General features: G+C 33.2%; 1 protein-coding gene across 2 annotated transcripts; it reads left to right on the plus strand.

Annotated features, from left to right (window-relative positions):
- On the plus strand, window positions 1-25,068 carry LOC130892930 (protein 4.1 homolog). Of its 2 annotated transcripts, XM_057798638.1 has the most exons (14): window positions 1-488; window positions 2,379-2,529; window positions 2,762-2,909; window positions 2,989-3,283; window positions 3,348-3,463; window positions 3,534-3,756; window positions 3,923-4,095; window positions 7,116-7,261; window positions 8,018-8,197; window positions 8,676-14,387; window positions 15,015-15,236; window positions 15,702-15,809; window positions 16,525-16,734; window positions 23,362-25,068. In XM_057798638.1, exons 2-14 carry the CDS (start codon window positions 2,392-2,394, stop codon window positions 23,539-23,541), a joined length of 7,851 nt encoding a protein of 2,616 aa, XP_057654621.1. In that variant the 5' UTR covers window positions 1-488; window positions 2,379-2,391; the 3' UTR covers window positions 23,542-25,068. The 2 variants fall into 2 exon arrangements, with proteins under 2 accessions (XP_057654621.1, XP_057654622.1); XM_057798639.1 differs by lacking the exon at window positions 15,702-15,809 and having other exon boundaries at window positions 201-488.
- The last annotated feature ends 100 nt before the right edge of the window (window positions 25,069-25,168 follow it).

Below are 25,168 nucleotides of genomic sequence, written 5' to 3' on the forward strand. Positions count from 1 at the left end.
TGTTAATTACTAGGGATATCATATTAATATAAACATAGGTATATTATAATCTAGAAAAAGAATACAACATAATAAAAACCATGTTCATGGGTGTGACACCATCATTTCTTTATATATATATACATGACGTAATTTTTCTGCTTTTTATCCACTAATAAAATATATTCCTACGCCTTGAGTATGCGATCGAAAAGTAGATCGTAATGTAAAAGCAATTTTTGCAATAAAAACGTGATTATTATTCTTCTAATAGAGATTATGCACGCAATTATTAAATATTACATTTTTAAATCTTCATTATTTTTTAAAAATACATTCATGTAGTAACGATTGGGTATTCAGTGTTGTTGAGAGTCAGTTTAAACTTCGTTGAACGTTTGTTCGTTTGTTGTTTATGGTTTGTGGCCCATCCCAGTTCGCTGTGAATGTGTGTGCCGTTTCCATAATAAAATAACGATAAATTTATGGATAACATCTCTTTTTGATAGGTAAGCATTCCATTGATATCATACGGATAATAAAAAATAGAAGAATTAACGAAAATATATAATCTTTAAATCAAAACAAAACAATTAGTTGTTAGTCTACAATATTTTTCATCCAAACATAATTGTTGTTTGCATTTATCTTAAATAATCTGCTGATTCGGAATTTAGTGATTCTTTGTAAGTAGATTACGTTGGAAAAGTACAAGTTTTTCGAAAATTATTCACTAACCATTCAATCCCGTTAATTAATTTAGAGGTAGGTAATCTACAATGTAGTTAAAAGTCACTTTCCATTTTCTCACTAACTATCCAAATAGATTTAGTGTTATTGTAAGAAATAGACAGTTTTCTTTTTTTTTTCTTCAATACCAGTTAGTTTTGATTACAAGTAGGTCATAGTCAAGCTTTTTATACATGGTGATTCAAGTTACTTGTCAATGAAGCAAATGCCCTTTTAAACGCTCTATTCTTACCGAGGAGGAAATCTGGTGAGGTCTTTAACTCATTAATTTTTTTAAATAATCTAAGTTGGAATTTCGTTTATGTTGTTTTAATATATAACATTGATTTTAAATGCTTGTAAATGGGTGTTGGCACTTGATTATTGTCATTTCAATATATGGGTCATATAAAATATAGAAAACTATTTAAAGTAATTTTGTTATTAATTTTACTGAGATTTGATTCTCTTTCATAGGAAATAGTGTGATTATTAGTGGACAAAAAACATTCAACAAAACAAAAAAATTCTTAGTGTGTGTCACTTATTTTCCACTTTTCACAAAAACACTTGCATTATCTGCATGCAGTACACCGAGATTTATTTAAATATTTGATGGGAATAATTTATGTGAATTAATTTGCCAGTGATTAAAGACACCTAAATTTCATTATTGATGAGACACCTTGTGTGCAAAAGAATGTAAAAGAACATTAAATAAACATTATACTTATATCTAAATATAGATATGAATTAATTTGTTACTAATTGTTGAAAGTTATCTTCAAATTACATATTTATAAATTCCTATAGTCTTGGTGAGTAATTGGCAGACGATGACATTAAAAATTATCATAGTTTATAATAAAATGATGTAATTCAATTTTAAACGTTATGAAATTTGGTTTCAAAAGATGGGAGAAAATAATAGAGCCACTAAATATTAAATTGAACCAACATCACTTTAACCTATTTGCAGCTTTAGCATGTTAAATTGGATAATAAAGTTGAGATTTGGTGACAAGTAGTAGAAAAAGCAGGAATATTAGAATAAATGTGAATATGGCAAATTAAATTAAAACCAAAAACAATTGTGTATCGTGGGGTTAGTTTGACAACTTATATGCTTGAAAAAGAATGTAATAAATTTGAAAGTGTGTTTGTCTATATCATTATTTGTCCACATTATTAATCTGTAATAAAATATACGAGGACGAGGAATAATAATAGTGTAACAGTAATTTGTTTACAACATCACAGTTTAGAATTGGTGTAAAGCAAATTCCAAGTGAGATAATTGTCTTTAAAATTACATATTAACGTCAAGGAGAAATTTGAGCATATTAATTTTCAAAGGGCTTATTTAAGAAATAATATAAACATATAAAAATCTAAATTTTTATTGTAAAATATCAGATTATTTAGATCAAAATATGTACAATCATTGTTGATTTATATAATTCACGTTTCTAATGAGATCCTATGACCTTTTATAATCATTGTAACAGAACATTGGATTAGTCATGTTCATTTTTAGGATGAGCATTTAATTCAGTTTTATTTTAACTATATTATTTAAGAAGTTTCAATTCTAATTATTATTATTATTATTAGACATAACTATAATTTACGGTTATATATAAAATTTCAAATTTAAATATTTTTTACAGTTAAAAGGCTACGATGCCTGAGGATAAAAAAATGGCAGTTGATAATGATACTCTCTCTACAAAAAAGTCTTCCACTATTACCCGTAGTAGTGGAAGCACAACAGCGCAAGTTACAATGCTTGATGGTTCCATTTTGCCCATAGTTATTGATGTAAGTGATAAGTTATATAAGAAGAAACATTTTTATTTTATTGAACTTAATAGATAGTGACAATATTTTTTTATATCATACTAATTACAGTTGAAAAGTTTTTCTTTACTTCCACAAGTTTCATCTCTGAAGCATTTTTATGTATGTTGGGAAGGCTTCTAGTATTAGGCCTACTGGAGTTTCATCCTTCTAGTTATTATCATATACAGTTGAATAAAAATTGTATTTTCAGAGGAAAGCAAAAGGAAAAGAGTTACTGGATAAAGTATGTGAATCTATCAATTTAATAGAAAAAGATTATTTTGGATTGGTTTATTCAGACAGACATGATCCTAGAAATTGGCTTGATTTGGAAAAAAGAATAAGCAAATTTATGAGAGGTAACCGTTCCTTTCCTCATATTTTTTTTAATTATCAATTATTGAAGCTTTTATTCAACTACAATTTTATAATTTCTAGTTGAACCGTGGATGTTCAGTTTTGAAGTTAAATTTTATCCACCGGATCCGGCGCAATTACAAGAGGACATTACCCGCTACCATTTGTGTCTTCAAATCAGAAATGATATTTTAAATAATCGTTTACCGTGTTCATTTGTCACTCACGCGCTGTTGGGATCATACCTCGTTCAATCCGAATTGGGGGATTACGATCCCGAAAATATGGGTAAGAATTATTTGAGCGAATTCAAATTTGCACCAAATCAAAATCAGGACTTGGAACAAAAAGTTATGGAGTTGCACAGGACTCACAAGTGAGTATATTATCCTTTTGTTTAATTTTTCTATGAATAGGAGTAAATCATTTTTTTATTATAGAGGTCAAACTCCAGCTGAAGCTGAATTACATTATTTGGAGAATGCTAAGAAATTAGCCATGTATGGAGTTGATTTACATCCTGCCAAAGATTCGGAAGGTGTTGACATTATGTTGGGTAAGTTTCCGGTTTTTATTGATTATATTTTTAAATTTTAGTGAGTATTTACTAAATGGGTATATTACAGGTGTCTGCGCTTCTGGATTGTTGGTCTATAGAGACAGGCTCCGTATAAATCGGTTCGCTTGGCCGAAAATTATAAAAATCAGTTACAAACGCCACAATTTCTACATCAAGATACGTCCGGGTGATTTCGAGCAATTCGAATCGACGATAGGTTTCAAATTGGCCAATCATAGAGCAGCTAAAAAACTTTGGAAAACTTGCGTGGAACATCATACATTTTTCAGGTAACAATTATAATTTCTACTGTTATTTGAAGCAGATCTCAATCAATTATTTCGTAGATGTCTTTTGATTTGAACAACTAGATCAATTTTGTGATTTTAATGGTAAAGTACATACTAAATTTCACGTTCTAAGAAATCAAAACAAATATATAATATTCCTTTTTAGGTTGATGTCACCAGAAACTAATCAAAAACCGTCTCTGTTTCCGAAATTAGGCTCGAAATTCAGATATTCCGGTCGGACTCATTATGAAACCCGAAAAACTCCAATAGATCGTCCGGCGCCTCAATTCGAACGCTCTTTAACTGGAAAACGATTGACTTCTCGCAGCATGGATCGTAAGTAGTAAAATGTCCTTTTGTCTATTTTTTTTTTGTAAAACTTCACCATAATATCCAGAAAATTATATCAAAAACTTTATTGATAATCATTATTTTATTTATGTATTAAAATTTCTGAAATTAAAAATATTGAGAAAGTAATAATGATTAAAAAAAATAAGACAACATTAGTGCAATTGTATGAAATCAAACAAGTCAAGAAGTTGAAACTGTATGGAAGGAAAGCAGTTTATAATTGATTTAAGGTAAGGCTTATGATGGTAGGAGTTTATAGACTACCAAACTCTTTGCTAGAAAATGATAGGAAATTTTATGAAAGTATTAAGGCAGCATCATTTACTGAGAACATCCTTGTCATGGGGGATTTCAATTTACCAAACCTAAGCTGGCAAATACTAGGTGAGCCCAGAAATGAAACGTACTTCTATGTATACTGAAAGTAATTTGTTCCAGCATGTTGACAGGCCCACTAGATACAGAGGAATGCAAGAACCTTCTTTACTGGATTTAGTTCTCAGTAACGACGAAAATTTAGTAACCAAAATTGAATATTGTCCACCAATAGGTAAAAGTGATCATTCGGTGTTACTCGTCAACCTACAAGTGCAGTGTCAAAAAGGAATTTTGCCTCAACAGCAACAAAGAAATTTCTGGAAAGCAGACTTTAACTCTATCAATCAATTTATTAGCAATTACAATCCTGAAAATATTCTAGTAGCAGAGTCGGTCGAAGATAAGTGGAATCAATTGAAAACAATAATTGACATGGCAGTAGATAAGCATATACCCTTTAGGGCACCAAGAAGTAAAAAGTCACTTAACAAACCTTGGATAACTAGAGAGATAATTAAAGTCATTGAAGAAAAGCGTAGGTTATGGGACGAACATGCCAGAATCAGATCAGAAGAAAGTTTTGCTCGCTACAGACTTAATAATAACCAACTAACAGCCAAAATAAGACAATCTCGGCGACAGTATGAAATAAACATTGCTACTGGAAGCCCAAAGACATTCTACAGTCACATCAGGAAACAAATCTGTTCAAAATCATCTGTTCCTTGTGTTATCAACTCTGATGAGAATCATACAGTACAAGACGCGACAGCTGTGGCAAATGTATTCAGAGACCAGTTTTGTAAGCAGTATGTTACTGAAGCGCTAGATGAACTTCCAGCCTTTGATGAACTGCCAAGAGTAGAGAGGTCCTTTGACAGTATCGAGTTTGCAGTTGAAAAATTGGAAAAAACCTTGAAGAATTTAAAAAGCGACTCAGCACCAGGTCCAGACTGCATCAGTCCATATTTCCTAAAAAATTGTTGGCAGAGCCTGTCCCATCCTTTATGTTTATTAATGCAGACTTCGCTTGAGTCTGGACAACTACCAAGAGATTGGAAAATGGCCTCAGTAACCCCCATACGCAAGAAAGGTGATAAAAAGATAGCCTCCAACTACAGAGCCATTAGCCTTACATCAGTCCCATGTAAGATTATGGAAAGAATAATAGTGGATGAGTTACTGAAGTTCATGGATGAAGAAAATATTCTGCCTGCCGAACAACATGGCTTTACCCCTGGAAGGTCAGTCACCACTAATCTGCTTCTTAATTTAGATGTTTGGACTAAGGAATGGGACAAAGGAAATCCAATTGATGCTGTATATCTCGATTTTGAGAAGGCCTTTGACAAGGTCCCAATTAAACGACTTCTGATAAAACTGGAGCATCTTGGAATTAGAGGAAAAATGTTATCCTGGATTGAGTCATTTTTGACTGACAGAAAATTCTACGTTAGAGTTGGGCAAAAAGTATCAGAATTTGGAAATGTTGTTAGCGGAGTACCACAGGGTTCAGTGCTCGGCCCAGTACTTTTTATCTTGTACACCACAGACCTGCTGTCATTAATTCAGTTAACAAAAAGCTCATATGCCGATGATACCAAGATATCTAACAATCCTCTTACAAGTGGTGAAACCATACAGAATGATTTAACGAACATTTTCAACTGGACCAAAAACTGGCTATTAAACCTAAATATACAAAAATGTACTGTGCTTCACATTGGAAGAACCAATCCAAATATAGAATATCTAATAAATGGTAGCCCACTGAAGGTGGTGTCTGTTCAAGAAGATTTAGGTGTCACTATTACTGACAACTTAAAGTGGGAGTCACAAATCATCAAAATTGTCAAAAGGGCCAATTCATTAATTTATCTAATAAAAAAAGCATTTGTACACATCACAACAGAGCTCTTCGTCAAAATGTACAAATCTTACATACGCCCTATTTTGGAGTTTGGATTCCAGATCTGGTCACCTTACTTTCAAAAAGATATTGATCTTTTAGAGAAGACGCAAAGAAGGGCCACAAAAATCCTACCCACTGGTTTTTATGGATTGTCCTATGAGGAAAGGTTGATCAGACTGAATCTACCTAGACTAGAAGACAGACGTTTAAGAGGAGATCTTATAGAAAGTTTTAAAATTGTGAAACAAATATACAAGTGTAGTGCTTTAAAAGATATTTATGCCTTTAATCAAAACACCAACCTGCGTGGCCATAGCTCAAAGTTATCAAAAGACAGATGTCATTCCAATCCTAGAAAACATTTCATCAGCAACCGAATAGTGGAACAGTGGAATATGCTACCTGAAGAAGTCATCAACTCAGAAACAATAAATCAATTCAAAAATAGACTTGACTCATATTTGCGCACTCGTTTGTGATATAAACTACTGGCTATAATAACAATACGTATAATATGTAAAACTTTAACAATAATAAACTAATTGTACTCATTAATCTTAAGGGGGCGCTAACAGCTTTAGGCTGCCTGCCCTGTATTAGATAATAATAATAATAATAAATAGGATTTCTTTGAATTTTCACGTAAGGTTTCTTCTCAAATTACAGACTGAAAATTATAGGAAAATTTGAATATTTCATTAAAAAAAGTTATTTTTCTTGATTATCTTGAGAGATTAGTTAATTAATGTGTGGATTTGTGTTTTTAATTCAGCATTAGGTGGATTACGACCCGAAGACGATTTTAATGAATCAAATAAACGACACACTATGTCTCATCCACCCGAATACATACCGGATATAGACAATCAAACACCGGCGACCGTTAAGTCACCTAAAGAGAAAAAAGAAAAAGAAAAGGTACAGATATTTTTATATGTTGAGAGTACTTTACACAAGAGTTGCACTTTTTGTTTATTCCAATTTAATTAATCCTATTTTTAATAAATTTGTATTGATAATAAAAAACGATAGTACAACTTGTAAGGTGTTTATAATTTTATCGAGATTATTCACGATTTAAAAATAATTTGTGTCCGGTTGTGGTTTAATTGAAAACCCATCCGGAATTTTGGATTATTTTTGAGTTAATTAATAGACAATTTGTTATCTATTTTCCGCTTATCAATTTGACACTTAGCTTGCTAGGAACAGAAGTTCGGGATCTGTAAAATCTGGAAGTTCGGCTAGTTCTTTAGAAGGAGAATATGAGGCAGCGAAAAATGAAAAGGTCTCTTCACTTTTACGCTGAACATTTTTGTTTTTAACTGCGGCATACATTTTAATTTTTTCGCGTAGTTTATTGGCTTTATTAGCTTCCTAAACGTACGCTTACAAAACCTTCTGTTTTTTTTTGGTTAATGGTATTGCGGTTAAACTTGATTGGAATAAATTTGGTTTACTCGTAACCTCGAGGAAATAAAATATAAGAACTTAACTTGTTTTGTTTAGAATTCGAATCAAGTTTATAACTGTTGGATTACTTCAAAAGCTTTTTTTGAAAAACGTTTGTTTTTGAGTAATTTAGTTCTTGAGCTTCTGTGTAGCGTATAATAGATATTTTAAAATACTTTTCGCTTAGCTACATTTGTGTGTTTGATATTATTTTTCGATTAGAAAGGGAAGCCCGTGGGCGGTGTCGCCGTATTACCCGCCGGCGGTTTGTTCGGCAAAAAGAATGATAAAGACAAAGAAAATAGAGATTTGAATGCTCCACAACAAAACGGAGACGATTCCCAATTGAATACCAGCAATGAAAGCGATAAATCACCTCGAGACAAAAAGGACAAAGGAAAGGTACGGAAATTTGTTGTAAGAGATTTAGATTTATTAAAATCCGGGGTTGTAAAACATTTAAATTGATTATTGAAAGTTTATTAAGTATTGTTATTTAATTGTATACTTAGTTAAAAATAATCTTTGTACTTTTTTTTATAAGAAATATTTATCTTAGTAGTTATTATATTTGAAAAAATTTCATTCGCTATAATATTGGAATACTTATAACGATGCGAAACATTTATATACTTAGGATATCAAAAAGTCGAAACATACATACCAAGGGTTTTTTTTTAAAAATCTTTTCATTATTATTATTATTATTTTAGTAGAAAGCATGGTACTTCTGTATTTTATAAAATGTACAAGTTTAAATATTGTTTATGATTTGTAGAATTTTTTTTAAATTCCAATTGTTCAAACGGAATATTCCTTATTTAATTTTTTGCATGTGTTATTATTAATGTGCATGTATTTTTTTTTCGTATGGTATTAGAGTCCCGGTTTTCTGTTTGGTTCCAAAAAAGAAAAATCTCCGAAAGAGAAAAAAGAAAAAATCGCAGCTACTACCGATAAAGAAAAAAGTGGCGGTCCTCCTGTCGGTTCGCCACAATTGCCGGGATATACTAGAGAATACGATTACGAAACTACGGAAGATCAAGTAACGCCGAAAAAACCTTTCGCGCAAGGTTTCAGTTACGAAAAACCGGGTTCCCCTTCGAGTCCTACGGGTTCGAACGAAACGCCTCATTCTCCTACCAAAAGAGCGACAGCGACCGCTTTCAATTACGCTCCCGGAGACGTGGGCAAACTTAAAAAAGAACTTTTTAAAGATCCCAAAGCGGATAGCGCCGCTTTTATCGAAGGCGAGCAATATTCTCACCAAGCTCCGCCTTCGACGCAAAAAGCACTCAAATTCGGTTCGGTCGCGACACCCAAAAAAACGAAGCCGGTTACTTTGTACGTCGTTACAGGTACTAGGGATCCCAAAACCGGTTACATTGACGTTACCACGGCGACGGTCGATAAAACGGTGGGCGACCAAAACGTCGATACCGGATTGATCGATTGCAAATACGGTTTAATCGATCCATCTAACGGTACCATTATTATAACCGATCCTGCAAACGGTCAAAAGGAAGTAGTACAAGGACACATAGATCCAATCACCAAACAAATTGTAATAACTTCGGGCTCGGTTATAGATCCAAAAACCGGTAAGAAGAGTTCAAATTTGGGTCAAATTATAACCATTTACGAACCGAAAACGAGAGGTACTACCGATAAACTTACCGTGCCGCCGAATAAGAGATTAATAAAAATTACGGTGACTACGGCAAAGAAAGATCCTAAAACGGGACGCGTCGAAGCAGAAAAAGGTCATACGGAAACTTTGGACGCCATATTAGAACCGGCTACCGGTAGAATCGATTCCAAATACGGAATAATCGATCCCGTTAATAGTACTATCACTAGCAAGGATCCGAAAAGCGGTAAAATCGAACAATACCCCGTGGAAATCGATAGTAATTTGGGCCATTTCGTAGTCAGACAAGGCGTCATCGATCCGAAATCGAACAAAATCGATAACAGTTTGGGACAATTGATCAAAATATCCGAACAAGGCGATTCCGTCGTACCGGTAACGGCATTGACGGCACCGCGGGATCCCAAAACGGGACAATTGGATCCCGCAAAAGCGCACAAAGAAACAACCAACGGCAAAATCGATCCAAAACACGCTCTTATTGTTACGAAATACGGATCCGTTAACGTTAAAGATAAAAAGATTATAAGTCGCGAACCGAAGACCGGTAAAGTCGAAGAACATCCCGTACAATTCGACGTCAACGATAACGTAATTATATTAAACGGAGTTGTAGATCCAAGAACCGGAATTAGAGACGATGCCTTGAGTCAGATACTTCAAATCGAATCCGAAATCGAACCGGATATAGTGGTTACGTCGCAAGGTGGTAAACTCGATAAAAAAGGACTAGATCCGAAATTCGTTTCGGCGCCAGATAAATCGATCGGTTTATACGATCAAGAAGGCAACAAAGTTTACACCAAATACGGTATCGTTAACGTCATACACGAAACTTTGTCGTTTATCGATCCAAAAACCGGAAAAACCGAAATTAAGCAAGGACACAGAGAACCTTCCGGTGATATACTTTTTAAAGGTTTAGTCAATCCGAAAACGGGAAAAATCGATAAAGACTACGGTAGAGTAATCAAATTCGAACTTAGCGAACCTAAAGTGGATTCTTCCGTTAGTACCGCGCCTTATAAACCGGATAAAAGAAGCGCGCCAATAACTCCGGTCAAAGTACCGATACCGACCGCTAATAAAGGACGAAATAAAGTTATCAAAATTTTAACGGTAACCGCCAAAAAAGATCCTAAAACAAATCAATTGGATGTTGAACGCGGTCACGTGGATCAATCGGCAGGAATTTTAACGCCGAACGGACAAATCGAATCGAAATACGGTTTGATCGATCCGAAAAAAGCCACAATCACCATTTTGGATCCGGCCACCGGTAAACAGGAAATCGTTCAAGGACAAATAGATCCGATCACCGGACAATTGCTATTCGTGAACGGGCCGATTATAGATCCAAGAACCGGTAAAAAAGATCAAACGCAGGGCCAAATAATTCATATCGCTTCGTACGAACCGAAAGAGACGACTCCCGTTAAAAATCTACTCGCTACTCATCCGATACCTAAAAAGAGAATCGTCAAAATTTTGATTATAACCGGAAGAAAAGACGCCACTACCGGTAAAATCGATACAGATAAAGGAACGGTGGAAAAATTGACCGCCACTGCGGATCCGATCAGCGGCATAATCGAATCCAAATACGGAAAAATCGATATACAAAATAAGAAATTCGTTTCCAAGGAAAAATCCGGAAAATCCGTAGTTACACCTATTAAAGTCGACGAAAATACCGGACAAATTTATATAGACGATAACGTCGTAGATAGTAAAACTGGTAAAATCGATCGGGGTTTATCTCGAGTGATTAACGTCGTCGATCCGCAACATCCGGCCGTAATAATAACTACAATCACCGCGACGAGAGATCCGAAAACCGGTGAGATAATCGATTTGAAAAACGGTCGCACCGAAATATCCAACGGAAAAATTATACCGCAAACCGGGGAAATCCTTACCAAATTGGGTACCGTCAATTTGAAATCGATGAGAATAACTTGGAGGGATCCCAAATTCGGTATGGTACAAGAACGTCCCGTTCGAATAGATAAAGACGATAATATCATCGTTCCTTCTACTGCCGACGGTAATAACAACAAAGTACACGTCGTTCAAGTCGGTCCCGAGGTCGATCCGGAAATTCAAATAAAAACTTACGTCGGTAAAATCGATACCAAGAAAAATAGTATCGATTTGAAAAATTCCGAATGTGATACGACACCGGGACTTTACGATCCCGACAAAAACAAAATTTACACTAAATACGGACATCTAGATCCAATATCGGAAACTCTAACTATTATCGATCCGAAAACAGGCAAATACGAAATTAGACAGGGTAACGTCGAATCTAATACCGGCGAATTATTATTCAAAGGCGGTTTCAACAATCCCAAAACCGGAAAAATGGAAAAAGAATTCGGTAGATTGATGTCGGTTCAAATAACCGAACCGATCGTAGATTCCGTAACGTCTCAACAACCTTCCGAAAAAGATTATTATCGACAAATCGAAGCGTCCCCCGCTTCTCCCGTTAAAGAAGTCGTAACTAAGGGTATTCTTCATCCCATAGCCAAACACAGGATAGTCAAAATTATGGTAATCACCGGAAAGAAAGATCCGAGAACGGGTGGTGTGGATACCGAAAACGGTAACGTTGAACACATAACCGGAATCTTGGATCCTAAAACCGGTCTCGTCGAAACTAAATACGGTCAATTGGATCCGACGACAGGTTCGTTAATAACAAAAGATTCATCCGGAAACAGTCGAATCGTCGAAGGAAAAGTAGATCCGATTACGAATCAAATAATCGTAAACGGAGGTCCGGTAACCGATCCGAATACCGGCAAAACGGATCCCGATATGGGACAAATATTTTCGATAGTCGGTTTAAAACAAGCGCAAGAGCCGAATTTGGCCCCCGTTCCGAAGAAAAAGATTATAAGGATCACCGTTATTACAACTAAAATAGATCCGAAAACTGGTAAGATCGATAACGATAAAGGACAAATCGAACAAACGACCGCCTTGCTCAATCCCGATACCGGTCTTATCGAATCCAAATATGGACTAATCGATCCTAAAAACGGTAAAATAATCATCAACGATCCCAAATCCGGTAAAGTCGACGCTAAATCGGCGCACGTTAACGAAGTACAAGGTCAAATTATCGTTTCGAGCGGCGTCGGCGATCCGAAAACGGGAAAAATCGATAATTCCTTGGGACAAATAATCAGTATAGCCGGTCACAACGATCCGATTATAGAAATTACTACAGTAACGGCGAAAAAGGATCCGCTCACCGGAAAAATCGATGTAAACAACGGCCACATGGATAATTCTAAAGCTCAAAAAATATCGGCTACCGGAGATATCGTAACCAAATACGGTACGATTAATATTAAAAAATTACAAATCATTTCGTCGGATCCAAAAAGCGGTAAAACTCAAATTATTAGACCGATTCAAGTAGACGAAGAAGGTAACGTAATCGTTTTATCCGGAGTAAAAGATCCCAAAAGCGATACCGTTAATCCGGATCTGTGTCAAATTATCAAATTAGGATCCGAAATCGAACCCGAAGTTCAAATAGTAACGTTCGCCGGAAAATTAGATCCCAAAAAGAACACCGTCGCCGATACGAAAAATCTCGTACCGGATATATCGAACGGACTTTACAATCCCGTAACTCATAAAATCGATTCCAAATACGGTCAGATCGATCCGGTAAAAGCTACTTTAACTTATACCGATCCGAAAACAGGACGTTCGGAAGTTAAACAAGGCGCGATAGATCATTCGACCGGACATATTTCGTTTAGGGGTTACGTCAATCCTAAAACCGGAAAACTGGATCAGAATTACGGTCGTATAGTCGCCGTACTTATTAACGATCCGAAAATCGACGAAAAGGGAGAAATCGTTAGAAAAGACGACAAAAAAGTCCGAATCGATCCGAAGAGTAATCAAGTATGGATTTACGATTACGACGATCCCGTTACGAAAGAAGAAGTCTACGTTACCGGTCACGTAGATCCCGTTACCGGTTATATAGTTTCGGTGTACGGTCATTCCGATCCGAAATCCGGTTCTATCGCTAAAATAAATAAAATAGATCCGATTAATGTAAAAATCGATTCGGAAACCAATCAAGTTTTCACTAAAACGTCTCGAATCGACGATACGACCGGTGAACCATTATATTCGGCTTCGGAAATCGATCCGAAAAACGGACAAATTTATACGAAATACGGAAAAATCGATCCGAAAACCGGAAAATTCGTTATAGTTAGAATCTACCTTATAGCGCAAAACGATCCCCAAGGTAAAGTCAAAGAAATAGATCCGAAAGATTGTCAATTCGACGAAAAGACCGGAAGGATTATAAACGTTTCGACTCAAACCGTATACATTTATAGCATGGTCGATCCGAAAACGGGAAAAATCGTTCAAGTAGATCCCGACGATCCTCTAGTTAAGAGCGCCACCACCAAAGTAACGCAAGTCTTAACCCTTACCGGCGAAATCGATCCCGTTACCGGTAAAATACATACGGAATGGGGTCACATCGATCCACGAACCGGCGATATCGATCCCAAAACGGCTAAAAGGGATCCCGTTACGGGGCAACTTATTTTAAATTACGCCCAAATAGATCCGACTCATTTCAAAGATCTCAAAGATACCAAAGTCAAAGTAAAAACTTACGATCGAACCGGCGGCGACGACGACGGTTCTTCGGGAGATGATAGTAGCGACGACGATTTGAACGAATACGCGGCGGATAATTTGAAAGATATCGCCAATTTGAAAATACCGAAAGGCGCTAGAAAAGGAGGACCGAGTACTCCGGTTATAGTGAAAACGACGACCAAACAGACCGTCACCAAAGATAAGGACGGCCTTACGCATAACGTCGAAGAAAAAGTCGAAGACGGAAGAACTGGAGAAGTCACTTATTCGACGCAAGTTAATAAGGTCAGTACTTCGTACAAAAGGATAATTTCGCGATTTAATTTGTAACAGAATTTGTTTTTTTTTTTCTTTTTTTTTTGTCTCAAATGGTCCTTTTTACAAGTTGGAGCCTTTTTTTTTCGGACTAGTTTAATTTTAACTGCAAACGTACAAAATAAAAAAAAATTAACACAATTAACAAATTCTGTTACTAAATAATTTCAGCTTGTACTTAAATTTATTTTTTTTTTCTTTTTCAGTTGTTAATATTATCATTGTTAATTGTTATATTTTCCTTTATTTTTTCTTTTAATCGTCAAGATTTTAGTTGCTTTTTGTTTTAAATTTTCTTTGTCACCACAAAGCCTTTATTCCAAAATTAATGAGGATATATAGTTGTCAAAATTAAAATAAGTCCAATTTTTTTTGGTGCCAATTATCAAAACACCCTATATATTTTTAAAATATTGATAACAAAAAATTTATATTTTCTTTGTTATAGTAGACTTCGATATGCATACAAAAGGTCCAGAGGCTTTAACATAAACTCACGCTATTATTATTTAATTTGTTCCTTTTAATTTTTTTTTATGTTCCTTTTTTGTTTCCCTATTTTGTTTTATTTATTTTTATTTTTCGATCGAAATAAAGGCGGACGTTCCTGTTGACGATGGTAAATCGCCATTCGTGACAGCTCGAGCTGTCACAACCAGAACGGCAACCACACACGAAGATTTGGGTACGAACGCTCGTACCCAACAACTAGAAGAAAAAACCGTGGCACATTCCATGACATCGAGTGCGACGAGACAAGAACAAAGAACCGTCACACAAGAAGTCAAAACTACCAGTACGGTTGTTAGTGGAGATCAGGTTAATATTTTATTTTTCATTTATTTTTTTTTTTTTTTTTTTTTTGATTGAGGAAAGAAAGAAAATTCAACAACTTTTTATTTGGATTTGAGATTTAAAATTTCGTTGAGACGTTGCTGAAATTTGAATTCAATTGACATTATTTCGATAAATTTTCTTCTTCACACAAAATTCTACGTTTCCTTTAAAACTTGGAAACAGTTAATTGAGAATACAAAGAGCAGCTTTCATACAATTTTATAGGTAGTTTTTTATTTTCCTTTTCTGATGTGTAATTATAATTTGTGGAAATAATCTAATCTATTTAAATTTTCATTAGGGAATCAATCGAAACTTTATTAATAACAATAACGGTTAGTACATTCATAAACACTAGGCAACGTCTATAATCGATTTAACCGAAACTTTTTCTCTTATTTCGTTCATTTTCTAACAATGTGCATGGCTTATACGTACATCATATAGCTGGGCAGACGAGACAGCGTTAGTTCGACTAGTTCAGGTGACTCAGGCACACCCATCGATCCACCAGATGATCCGAATCATCCCTATTACAACAGTCCCATATACAAGGTAGAGTATATACGTCATACCTAACGATATCGATAAACTTCTGATGTTTTTGAGAAAAAAATCCCTTTCTAATTAAAAAAATAATCATCTAATGGCGTTTACAACGATATCAGAAGTTTCTTATAAATTTTAACAATTGTAAAAAGTGTAAGTAAGCATGTTTTGCGTGATTTTTTATTTTCGTTTGGAAAGCAGCATGATTTTTTTTCTGGCATATCCTGGCTTGTATTAGAGTATTAGTATAATAGTTTAGTCGTTAGCATTCAAATCTTGTTATAAAATTGATATTTCTACGTTTCAGAATTTATTATTCATACTTGAGTGTAGTAATCAATAAATTCAAATATTAATTAATCAAATCACCTTTCCGTATCATTTTCCATTAATGTTTTGCAATTGCATTCATAATTTTAATTAATTCAATCACATTTCTTCGTGTACATATAAAAACATTATTTGATATACTTGTTTTACCCTATATGTATGATATTCGCCGTTAATATTATGTCAAATTTGTTATATTAATTTTTTTCTATAAAATACTTTACACTTATAAATCCCTTTATAAAAATCCACCCCACTTATTAATCATTAAATTACATTATTTTTTGAATATATCACATCACTCTAAATGAATCATACTTATAGGGTGTAATTAAAAAAAACAATGTACAATGATTTTTTTGTAATTATTATTAAAAAACCGAATTTTTAGGATAACATACCTGAAGGTATAGTACAAACTGAAAGTATCGTTTATCGGGGAGATCCCACAATTATTCATTCAACGACCAACGTACCTGTGGTGGCAACGGAAGCACGCAAAGTTAATTTGACTTCTGAAGATGGAACCTACAGCGCTACGGGTGAAATAATAAGTTCGCAAACAATCAGTTCGAAAACTAGAACTGTGGAAACAATAACCGTGAGTACATGTATTTTTAATAAAGAAAAAATTATATATTTTGATATAATGTTTTTACGAATTTGAATCAAATGAAGAAGCAATTTTGAGTTATTTCTTCTTTATATATATATATATATATATATATATATATAGATCCAGCGGTCAAATTGGCGTCGGTACTTTTACGGTATAGCCAGGAATCCTTCAATATACACCAATGTATATTTGCAAAATATATTCAATGGACAGGTTAGCAGCTTGATAATTTGGCAACGTTGAAATAGATATATTTGAGTTTATTAAATAACTTTCATTCTGCAGATTTGATGGCCGTATATGAATGTTATACTTGTAACGGAGGAAGTGGCATCTTAAAAAATATATTTAGAATCAACGTATTGGTTACGCCAAAGTGTATGGTGATTTAAATGCATTTTGCTTTCTTGGTCTTAATTCACATATATCCATTTCTATGAGTTGTTTGAGCATAATTTGATTATTATTTATTCGAACGTATCGCTACATGTCGCAAGTATGTTTGGGACGAACTAAAAAATTAACCATTTTAGTTTAAAATTGTGATCATATTCAGAGATCCGTATTGAAGCTTATAAGCAAAAGGTGCCAATTCAAATCTAATTTTTTACTGACTATTCGAAGCAACATTCAAAACTCTCCGAACATTTAAGAGCTGATTAAAAAACTAAAAAACTGGACATTATTTCAGAGTCACCAATATGGTAGATCACAGAAACCCTTCTGTTGTCGATGTCTCAGAATAAACGTTAGTTTTATTTTGGTGCTGTTTTTTGGAAATTTCTCTATTGCATTTTTGTGATCTATGATAAGCAACCTGCATCCAGAATTGCTTATTTTTATTTTTTTATTTTATAAAAATATTGAATAGCTGAACAAATTTTTTGGCTGATTTTGATAATACTAAGAAAAAAATAACTATTAAAGAGTCTCCTCGGGCTATTACAAGCGGGCTAAACACAGACAGACGAAAAAGGACCCAAACAAACAATATTGATGATAGTTATCCAACTGCAAATCTTCGTTATGCTTAAAAAATCGTAGGAAGAAGAATTTTCATTGGTTTATTGATCTTAAAGATGAAAGAAGAATCCGTGATGCTAATACAAAGATGGGTAGTTCTTTAATAATGATTGAGTTATTTCAAAAGAGATGGGAATGCCATAGAGCATGCTTGGGATAAAATGTATAAAATACCATTGGCGAGCATGATCCTCGACCTGAATATTAGCTGTTGTTGAAACATTCCTTTTCATTAAATCCCTTGAAGAATTCCTTTGTTTTATTCTTTTATTTCAGCACTTTATCTAATTTTCATTATTCAAAGAGATGAGAAACGATTTTATGATTTTTGGTATTCAACAGTTAACAAATATATTCTCTTGTACCATAAAATTTTGTTTCAGCTTTTAAAATCTGATTGAATAAATATTCTTAACTCTATCAATATCTTCAACTTTTGAACAGCTGTTCATTTTCAATTTTTTTGAATGTATTTGAATACAAATTCAGCATGTTTTGAAATTGATTACAATTGTTCAATAACGTCTTATTAGAACAAAGTTGAATTTTTCACATGAGACATTTTGTATCTTAGATTTCAATTTGTTGCAATTTGCCATCGAAACAAGAAATATTTTTTCATATTCCATATACGGTATTCCACTAGTTCCTCGTGAAAGTCGTATGCAGATCACCACCTTCTGTACTTTGAAACGCACAACCCAAATATTCTGTCGTAGATAAAGGTTTTTAGGCCCACTCCAACTTAAAGATTTGATAAAACTCGAACCTCGTTTTGAAAAGTATATACATGTACAGAAGAACAACAAACTCTCTACAACAGTTTCACATTTTTGAGTCATCCTGTATTTCATTCTGCCAAATTTGAACAATGTGGCTCTTCTTTTAGATTGAATTGGCCCATAACTTATACCGAAACCTAAAAACTCTGAACTGTATAGTTTTTGTACTATTTAAATGTTGTTTATGAAACTTCCACCTATGAACCATTTGATTAGGGCCCTTAATGATACTTACTGTGTCTAGCTGATTTTCATAATATGCTGATATAAATGCATCAAGCTATTCGACGCCATTTAAAGAAGAAAAATAGAGTTTCACTTTCGAAAAAGGATAACTCCTTCTTTGAAATTGATAAGCCTTAAGAAGTAGCGGTAAACGACTTGAAACTCTATCCATTTGCCGATTTTTCAATAAAATAGGGTCCTATTACGAATCCACTTGGAATGCTCCCATCTACGTTTACAGACCACCTAGTCTGACTGCGAAATGAAAATTTGTTGTAGAACAAATAATGTAAATTTGTGACTGTTCGCATATCTACTTTCATGAATTGTCCACTCGTTACCGAGTAACACAGCTGCTATTTTTTGCAAGAAGTTCTCTCCTCAGAATAATTTTATCGTGTCTTTGTAATTGCAATAAGCTGTAACTGATTCTTTGGGACTCTCATATTGGTATCTTCACTATTTGCTAGTACAACATGAAATGTAACTTTCTCTGTATAGTATTGAGTTCCTATTTTAACAAACATTAGTCTCGTATACCTACCTCTTATAATGTTACTGATGTATTGAAACTTTTCTCTTTTTTCACATACTTTTATCCTAGCATTATTGTGGAAAGATAATTTTGAACTATGTATTCCAAAAAATAAATGGCGTTGAAATTTTTACGGAAAACTGGTCATATGTTTTGAAATACCCGGTGTAAACCATTATCAAGTTCATATGGTTAGAATTGGGAAATAAAGCAGAATTTAATATTGACTGATTACGAACTGATGATAAATTTGGCATAAACTGAACCTAGGATCGAAAAACCAGTAAACAATATCTCATTGACATTTGTTTCTTCTACTTTTATTGATACTCTTACAAATTATTCTGATCATTTTTGTTGCTCTGTCAAGGGTTAGTAATTTATGCTTGTAGTTTTATAATGCTGCTCTTCAACTCAGGTTTTTTGCTTTTAACGTCTGACCCAACCATTCTGTATAATAAATATGGTGACAGTTCTTTATTATCAATTAGTCATTTATGAAAAATTACTCAGATCTAAAAACCTTAATAAAACTTTTAATAACTTTTCGCGCCCCGTGTATCCAATACTCACTGTATTTATATTTACATACTTATACATTTAACGGGATGGACGACTTCTCTAGAGTATCTCTACGTTAATAATAATTGGCGCCCTTTTTTCGATAAGCTTCGTAAAGGGTTGGCATGACGTCGTAACATCATTCACGGAGACAAGCAGAAAATCTTTTTGTAGTTTTTAATAGTGTTGCAAGCAGTCAAAATGTCAAGACGTAAACGAAACGAACTAAGTATGAGCCTAGCATTAGCTCAGGAGAAAGACGGTATGTGTACTCAAAAATTTCCTAATATTATGTAGATTATTTATCATGATAAAGATATCAAATAACTATGACTTTTATAATAATAGATAGATTTCTTCGGACATTTTTCTATCTAGTTAATTATGGATATGAATTTGGGATTTTATTTTGTGTATATGTTTGATTCTATTTAATATATATTTAATAAGAACACAGAGAATGCGTGTAAAATATATTGTTTTGTGCAAATTTTCGTGCGATATTTGCTGAAAATGTTAAAGTTACAACCTGTTAAATTAAGCGTAAGGGCATGAAAACAGTTTCCAGCTAATTGGTGGTGACATCTTGTGAATACAAAACATACGTCATTATATTGTACAAAATAAAAAAAAAATTATTTTATTATGAAAAACATTTCAAAATTTCCTCAGAGGTGTCATGTAGATGTCAGGGAGTTTTTGGTGATGACACCTCAATGTATTCCGAAAAAATATTTTCGGAATAACGCTCTGGCCGTTCCTCGAAGTGGAAAACAACTACACTACTTTCCTGGCTAATACCACACGAACATTGAATTACATCCACAAAGAAGAGCGACCGACCGTCGAGACAGACATCTCAATGTTTCGCAATTGCAAGGAGAGAGGTTTATAAACCGACACATTCGTGCGGAATTTTATCCAAGCAAAGGGTAACATCGTAATTTTCAGTCTGGTTTAGGGGTACCAGACGAGAGAGTATTATGCCATCCTGATGAGATCATAACAAGGTCGAAACTAGTCGGTGGCTATACCTCTCATCTTGCAATTGCGAAACATTGAGATGTCTGTCTCGATTGTCGGTCGATCGGCATCACGCTCTTCGTTGTGGATGTAATTCAATGTTCGGCGTGGTATTAGCCAGGAAAGTGCAAAATGACTTACAGACAAATCTAAATGATTAACGAGTAATGTCAAACTAATAATACATTGTTTTTAAATCTCACGGTATCACCGTATTTCCACACTTGTAATCTCCTTTTTAATAAATAAAAGTTCAGAAATGCATTTTCAATATAAAAACGATTCCTTCTTTTCCATTGATAATTTGAAGTCGTCAATACTATATATTATAAGAGGGATAAGTACTGGAGACGATAGTTGACTTTTCCGTCTCTTGTGACTGAAAACATATTTTCGCTGAATTTTTAGCATTTGTAAAAAATATACTTCGACACTAACTTAGCACGAATGATGCATGTAGAATTTCACTTTTCAAAAACATACCTTGCTGTTGGAAATAATAAAAAATAATTGCCTACACACACTTGATGAGTACTTTAATAAAACAAATTCAAATCATTCTGAGTAAGATAGAATCACTGGTGGTCGTGGAGCAGTCTGAAAATTAGCATCAATATTCAATCAACAGTTTCGGACTGGAGAATTGACCGTATTTCTAAAAAATTTTGAGAAATTGGCTCAGTACATCAACAATATTATTATTATTTCTATCATTACCAATCTTGTTGAAATAACATTTGGTTTTAGTTTCAATATCGGATCCATCTCTTACTTCAGAATCCGAATATGTTCCTTCGTCCACCGTATCAGATATGTCAACGTTTGAGTCCTCGCTGCTACAAGCAGCACCAGTTGAAACAAAATATGAACCACAGGATGCAAACAATATATTAGGAACTCTTGAGATGAATATTTCAAATAATATGAAAATTGATGTTTCAAGTGATGAAATCGCTGGTGGTTGTCTTGCGGAAAGTACTAAATTAATGTCTGAACAATCTTTGAATGCAATTTTGGGCAGTTATGTTTCTTTTGTCTCAGTGTTTGTTGACATTCCTTAGCATACTTAAATTACCTGATGTCGAGGTTATCTTTTCAAAAAACATCACAAATTCATATTATTGTTGTAATAAGAAATGAGAGCAGAATTCATAATTAATATAAAACAAAAAGTATTACTTAAAAGCAATAATTTTAATCAAGAAATGAAGTTATCAGACATCCTTCAAACTGTTTTGATAGATATAAGGATTGCCATATACTGGTCTTTATTGTATTAATGATTCACTCATTATTCAAAGCGATTCATATTGAATCATGGAGAGTTTGATGTTATGATATTGAGAATTCACTTTTACCTAACTGAACCGAATCATTGTTTTGTTGATTCATTGAGTATCTAATTATTACATTTTATGTCATAGATAATGTAACACGCTCACGGCCACCTGGTCAGGTTACGTTAGCTTCGGTTTGCAAAATAGAATTTTCTCAATTTTTCACATTGACTTGTTCAAAAATGGATAATCAACATTTTTGTTCATTTTATTACTTGAAGAAAAAAGATATTAACAATTATTCGTCAATAAGCGTTTACATGAACATCCAAAACCATTATTTTCTGATATTCTCATATCTTCTATAAACACTTGAGAGATTTTTATTGGAATTAGATGATTTTTAGATTTTTTTACAGACGAAAATTATCGACATATTACTTATAACGTTTTGATACGTTGCCTCAGTTGATGAAAAAACAGAATATTATCAAGAGCGACATTGGTGCGACGAAAAATTTGATTTATACTAGTAACTGATATGATTACAACGATAATATTTCATTTTAAGATGAACCGTTGAATTGGCAACGTTGTGCGGATGCCTGAGTGCAAATAATATAGATATACAGAAGCCAGAGTGTCCGCTAAATGGTCAATATATACACGGATGCCAATCTGACCGTTCATTTAATCCTACATATACAAATAAGCGATACCAGAGCCATACAACAGAAACTCTGTGAACTTTAATTTAAAATCCATTCAAATATGGTGTAAATTGCACTCCGGCCCATTTTTACCTTATGTGATAGCTGATGAAATTCCAAGTCGAATGCACTATCTTTTTTCGATTTGCAAATTGGCATCTGTATATTGGATTCCACTTTACCGCTGATGCCACCTTAACCGCAATTTTAACATGGGGGGATTCCACTTCACGCCGCTAATGTATATATATATATATATATATATATATATATATATATATATATATATATATATATATATATATATATATATATATATATATATATATATGTAGATTTAGGTTCATTAACTATTCATAAGTTTTATTCTCTATTTTTCCTTAATGGATTGGTTTTAGTTAAATGCTAATAATGATAGAAATGAAAATTGTCGAAATTGAATGTTGAATTTACATTTTTTTTTTTTTTTTTAGTATAAAACCGAAAGAGATGGAGTGGTCGAGACTAGAGTAGAACAAAAGATAACGATTCAATCTGATGGCGATCCAATCGATCACGATAAGGCTTTAGCGGAAGCTATACAAGAAGCGACAGCTATGAATCCCGATATGACGGTGGAGAAAATCGAGATTCAACAACAAACTACACAATAATGCGCGTGTAGCAATATTTTTTATATTATTATTATTATAATATATATAGTGTACACTTTTTATTAAATATTTTTGATTCCCAAATGATTAGCACAACTAAATGTAATAAAATTGTAATAGAACATTTTTCGGATTGAGAACATTTTATGATGGTCAAACCGGTAAAATATTATATTCGAAAACTGATCTATTTGTAGAGCATCTGCTTCTTTTAACATTTGAGCTCTTTTTTTATCACACAAGTTGCTCTTTTAATTATTGTGTATATTTCGATTTGGGCAGGTATAATAGATAAGATTTTTGTTTTTATTCGTGTCAAACACTTTTCTTTTTAATTTATATTATTAACTTATTTAATTCTAATATTAAATGTGTGTTTTATTTAAAAATAGATATCGAGTCATTAAAGACACTCGCACCGCTAAGAGATGCTTTGCTGATCAATTTAAACAAAAAAAAAATACGTGCATACTACGGCAAAATATGTAAGGTGCTTAAACAAATTTTACGAATCTCAAAACAGTAACAACAAAATGTGTTCAACTAATAAAAAAAATAATATATATAATATGTATAAATATATGCTTAAAAAATTTCTATGTCTAACCACATTCCATAATATTATTGATAATAAAGTGTTTATCAATAAGATGTTAATATTTGAAAAAATTTTTATTTATAAAAAAACTTGCGGTAGCTATATTTTTCAGCTAGGACTAGGATGATAAGGGACCTCTTTTGTTTCACAATTTCATAGCTAATGACAAGTGCCACAAAATTAAGTCTGATATTTTGTATTTCGTTTTCTTTTTTGAATCGATTTCAGGCCGGATTTTACAATTTCAAAAACTATCTTTGGTATTATTAAATCTAGTCCTGTTTACTGCAATCATCTTCAGAAACTGATAAATTCGGGATACCTCGGTTGATGATAACTCGGCTATCAAAACGTTCATCCTACCAAAGAAACCGGTTTAAAGAACATTGTTCGGATGGTTTATAACATTTTGTAATTTTTGCAAATCGCAAATACCGGCCTGGATCGTACTTTTTTTTTTAAAGGAACTTTGTTGAGCTGTAAATGTTTGAAAACGTTTATTAACCATGACATTTTTTATTGCCTCGAGACTAATTGTCCATTCAGATTGATGTGTCGATGTGGTTTTTGATTTATTTAATTGTCCAATTAAATCATTTTTAATGGACGAGGTGGTCCTTTTTTATTGTCAAAATTATTGATATTTTCATTGCTGATATTGGAAAAAAATATACTTTTAAGTTTATATTATTATTATTTTTTTTATATACTTATATAAATAAATGTCTTTGTGGTATTATTATTATTATTATTATTCAAAGTAGATGCACTTATTTACTTTTATATCATATTGTATTTTCTTTGATTATGAATAGCATTTTTTTCTTATGATAGTGTTTTGCTTCATCATTTTTTAGCTATAGTTGTTCATACATAAATCACATTTGTTTTATTTTTTAATTTTATTTGAATAAAGATGTTTGAATAAATCACACGATCCTTGTACTTCTTGCCACGTCCATTCCATCAAAAACTGGATCTATTCACATATATACACAGTGTGTGTGAATAATGAAGATTAATCTGTTT

The sequence above is a fragment of the Diorhabda carinulata genome, chromosome 4, assembly GCF_026250575.1.
Source record: "Diorhabda carinulata isolate Delta chromosome 4, icDioCari1.1, whole genome shotgun sequence".
Lineage (NCBI taxonomy): Eukaryota > Metazoa > Arthropoda > Insecta > Coleoptera > Chrysomelidae > Diorhabda > Diorhabda carinulata.

Excerpts from the sequence above, each read along its gene's own strand:
- LOC130892930 (XM_057798638.1), top strand. The coding sequence starts at position 2,392 with ATGCCTGAGGATAAAAAAATGGCAGTTGATAATGATACTCTCTCTACA. Across the intron at positions 3,284-3,347 it reads GAGTTGCACAGGACTCACAA|AGGTCAAACTCCAGCTGAAG; the intron begins GTGAGTATATTA and ends TTTTTATTATAG. Across the intron at positions 4,096-7,115 it reads GACTTCTCGCAGCATGGATC|CATTAGGTGGATTACGACCC; the intron begins GTAAGTAGTAAA and ends TTTTTAATTCAG.